At 56.2% G+C, this 3,620-nt stretch overlaps 1 protein-coding gene across 1 annotated transcript in view; it reads left to right on the top strand.

The window, feature by feature from the left end:
- FADS6 (fatty acid desaturase 6) overlaps positions 1 to 3,059 on the top strand; it is a 4,954-nt gene extending 1,895 nt beyond the window's left edge. The window contains exons 4-7 of the mRNA XM_029083573.1: positions 1 to 53; positions 814 to 1,001; positions 1,552 to 1,731; positions 2,910 to 3,059. The exon at positions 1 to 53 is cut by the window's left edge and continues 57 nt beyond it. Coding sequence (XP_028939406.1) covers positions 1 to 53; positions 814 to 1,001; positions 1,552 to 1,731; positions 2,910 to 3,059 — 571 coding nt within the window. The remainder of the gene's footprint in view (positions 54 to 813; positions 1,002 to 1,551; positions 1,732 to 2,909) is intronic.
- Positions 3,060 to 3,620: the final 561 nt, after the last annotated feature.

The following is a 3,620-nucleotide window of genomic DNA, read 5'->3' as shown; positions in this document are numbered from 1 at the left end:
CATGTTCATCGCACCTCTCGCAGTGCCCATCATAACCCCTCTGGTTGCTCTTGGTACATGTCCCAACTGCCTTGGAATAGGGTGTTGGGTATGGTGAGCTTGTTACTGGTCAGGTCTCCCCCCCACCAAAGGGTCCATCACATTAACTACACCAGCCCATGACACAGGGCTGTGGTGAAGGCAGGTGATGCTGCATCTCCTCCAGGGAAGGCATTGGCTGCCTTTCTCCTTTCTGCTTGTGCTCAGAAACGCTTCACATTTTCCTATGTTGGGTCAAGGGTTGGATGCTCTGGTAAAAGCCATCATAAGCCCAAAGTGCCCCAAATTTGAGCCCCTTTGATTCATACCCTTGGCCATAGCAGGGTTCAGCATCGTCTGTAGGTCTCTGGCTGGTCAGAGCATCGCATGGGGTGTGTTTGCTGACTGTGGTGGCTCAGGGGAAATAATGGTGCCAGGAAATGATCAGGGAGAACAGCCCAGAAAATAGTAAGAGTCTGAGGAGACCTGGTCTGTTGGGCTGGACACGCAGCCAAAAGTCAGATGATGACTTAGCAAGTCATAAGAAATGAAGATGCAGCCAAATCCGCACCATGATGTGCTGCCCTGGGGGGGCTCCAGGCCCCAGCCCCAAAATCCAGCAGGTCAGCAGGGCCGGGGGTTTGGGTCAATTTGGAGGATGGGGAAAGGGCGATGAAGAACAAGCTGGGCTGGGCTGTGGGTTTATTGACATGCCAGGCAGCCTGGCCGCTGGAGCAGCAGTGGTGGGGAAGCATCAGCACCTCTCCCATGTGCTGCCTCTTCTTCCTCACACAGGTTTGTTGAGGAACGTGGAGTGGAAAGCGACTCTCCGGACTCTCTGCTGCATGTTTCTGGGTCTTTACTGCCATTACTGGTTGCTGCTCCACGTCTCAGGCTTCCAGTCGTCGTGGTCCGCCCTGCTCTGCATGCTGCTCACCCGCTCCCTCCTGGCCCATCCCTACATCCACGTCAACATATTCCAGGTAGAGACCTGAAGCTCTGAGATGTCCTGATGGTGCTGGAGACAGGTCAGCCACCACCCAGCACTGGTGACATAACCCTAACACTTCTGGCTGGAGCTTGTGGCTTCAGTTGTCACCTCCCTTGTGCTGATGTCATCACGAGAGGGTCAGGCTGGTGGTGCTGGGGTGGACAGTGGTGGCCCTGGGAGAACATCAGGGAAGACGGGTGTGAAGGCTGGAGGGTGGTGTCCTCAGGACCAGGGCTTGGTGTGTTTGCAGGTGTAGGTGCAGCTATATTCCAGGTACTGGGATGGTGAGAGGCTGGTGGGTCACAGTGTGGGTGAGCTGGGGGGGACACAGCCTGGGTGCTCCTCGGTGTCTCTGTGGACAGGCAAGCACAGGACTTTAGGGATGAAGCCAGGTCTGGGGTTGGCAGCCAAACCCCAAAATGTGGCTCAGCCTGGCTGACCCCTTCATGCTCTCGTGTGGCCAGAGCCATGGTTTGCTCTGCCGGGAAGGGGCTGAGGGGGGTGGCAGGTACTGCAGGGTCCCCACCCTCCCTCTCCCACAGCACATTGGCCTCCCCATGTTCGCGGCTGATCAGAAACCCAAGCGGATCCAGCTGATGAGCCTGGGTGTCCTCAACCTGCCCCGCAACGCCCTGCTTGACTGGTCCTTCGGCCACTCGCTCATCAGCTGCCACGTGGAGCATCACCTCTTCCCCAGCCTCTCCGACAACATGTGCCTGAAGGTGAGATGGCCCCATGGGGCTGAGGAGTGTGTTGGGAGTTGATATGGGGATGAGACCATCCATCTCCCCACCACCTCGTCTCCTGCCACTGGACCTCTCTGCACTGCTCCCTGCTTGACTGGTCCTTCGGCCACTCGCTCATCAGCTGCCACGTGGAGCATCACCTCTTCCCCAGCCTCTCCGACAACATGTGCCTGAAGGTGAGATGGCCCCATGGGGCTGAGGAGTGTGTTGGGAGTTGATATGGGGATGAGACCATCCATCTCCCCACCACCTCGTCTCCTGCCACTGGACCTCTCTGCACTGCTTCCCCCCATGCTAGAGACCTCTCATCCACCTCCTTCCATCCCCACTCCCAGTTTCTCATGGATTTCCACTCCCTGCTCCCAATTCCAGCCTGCAGCAGCCTCCTGGCACTCCAGGATCCTCCCAACTCTTTCCTTGGGAAAGCATCTCCAGTGCCGCACAGTCTGGCATTTATCTCAGGCAGCGTCCAGGCAAACCTCCTGTAATTCTGGTCATGCCCTTACTTGTTATTCTGAGGTGTGGGGTGTGTTCAAAATGTGGGTTCTGAGCTCTGTCCTGGCTCGAGGGGATCCCAAGGCAGGTCTGTGCACTGCTCTTGAGCGTGGAATCTCCACTTCTTTAATTCTGGGCACTTATTTTAAGTCTCAATTCAGGGGAAAAAATTAAGTATTGGTGAAGAGGGAGTGGGAGCACCAGTGGGTTTCAGGTCGTGGCCTTTGCTCAAGCTGCTGGGGCTGGTAGGACCTGCCTCCTGCAAAGGCGTGTTGCAGGGAAGGGGTAATTAAGCTGGTGGCAGCCTCCCAACCCCGCTGCCGAGCCGGCTGTGTGGGTGCACTGGGATAAATATGGGCGCAAGTGGTGAGCATGCATGGCTGGCCCTCGGCAAAAGCCTCGTTGGGGCATGTCTCCTAATCCAGAGCCCTGCAAAGGTGTTTTTCCAGGATGAACTCCCAGTGTTGCTGCAATCAAAACCACCTTTCCCTTAATTTTCATGGCAAAGATGTTGTAGCTGGTGCTGCCTTCTCCAACCCTGTTTTGGGCAAGTGGGATGGGTTTTCTGGGCACTTTGCAGGGAGCTCAGTGATGCCTCAGGCTGGGAACCTCATACAAATGTTGGGACATCCCACACAGAGGTGACTCTGCCTTTGCAGATCAAACCCATCGTCTCTCAGTACCTGAAGCAGAAGAAGCTGCCGTACAATGAGGACACCTACGCCTCCAGGCTCCACCTCTTCCTCCAGAGATATGAGGAGCTGATGGTCCACGCTCCCCCCATAACAGAGCTGGTGGGAATCCAGTGAGGATGGAGCCCCAGGACTTGAGGGGCTGCTTCCCACAGGGACTCGTGACAGGGATGGTTTTAGCAGGATCAGGGCTACACAGACACGTGCCTCTATAAAGCCATCGTGTAGGAAACGTCTCTCCCCAGTGTTGTGCTTCTGGCTGGATAATGATGCACGGAGCCACCACGGGAGGAGAGCCAGGGAGTGCAACCAAGGGCAGGGACAGAAAAGAGGGGTCCCCCCAAATATTCTCAGCCAGTTCTATCCACTTGGCTTTCACACCTGGGGAGAGGAATCCCTGACCTGCAGGCTGGGGCTTCCCTACAGCAGGACCAGGTGGGGGATGCAGCACCATGTCCAGAGCATCCAGAGCTGGTTCCTGGCTGAGAGTCACCAGGATCTGTAGGATGGGGCTGCAAATGTGTGGTTGGGGGCTCAGGAAAAGGGTGGATTGTGGGGAGGGGGCTATGTCACTGCTGCCTGCGCTTTGCCTGACTTTGGGGTAAATCAGTCTCTTTTAGGAACAATGATCTGGCAAATTCAGCCTTAACACGTTGAAGTGGATCTTTATTACTGGGG

Source organism: Antrostomus carolinensis, unplaced genomic scaffold (genome assembly GCF_000700745.2).
Source record: "Antrostomus carolinensis isolate BGI_N321 unplaced genomic scaffold, ASM70074v2 scaffold27042, whole genome shotgun sequence".
Lineage (NCBI taxonomy): Eukaryota > Metazoa > Chordata > Aves > Caprimulgiformes > Caprimulgidae > Antrostomus > Antrostomus carolinensis.
Note: the sequence above shows the minus strand (reverse complement) of the source record. Positions and strands in the feature narration are given on the sequence as shown.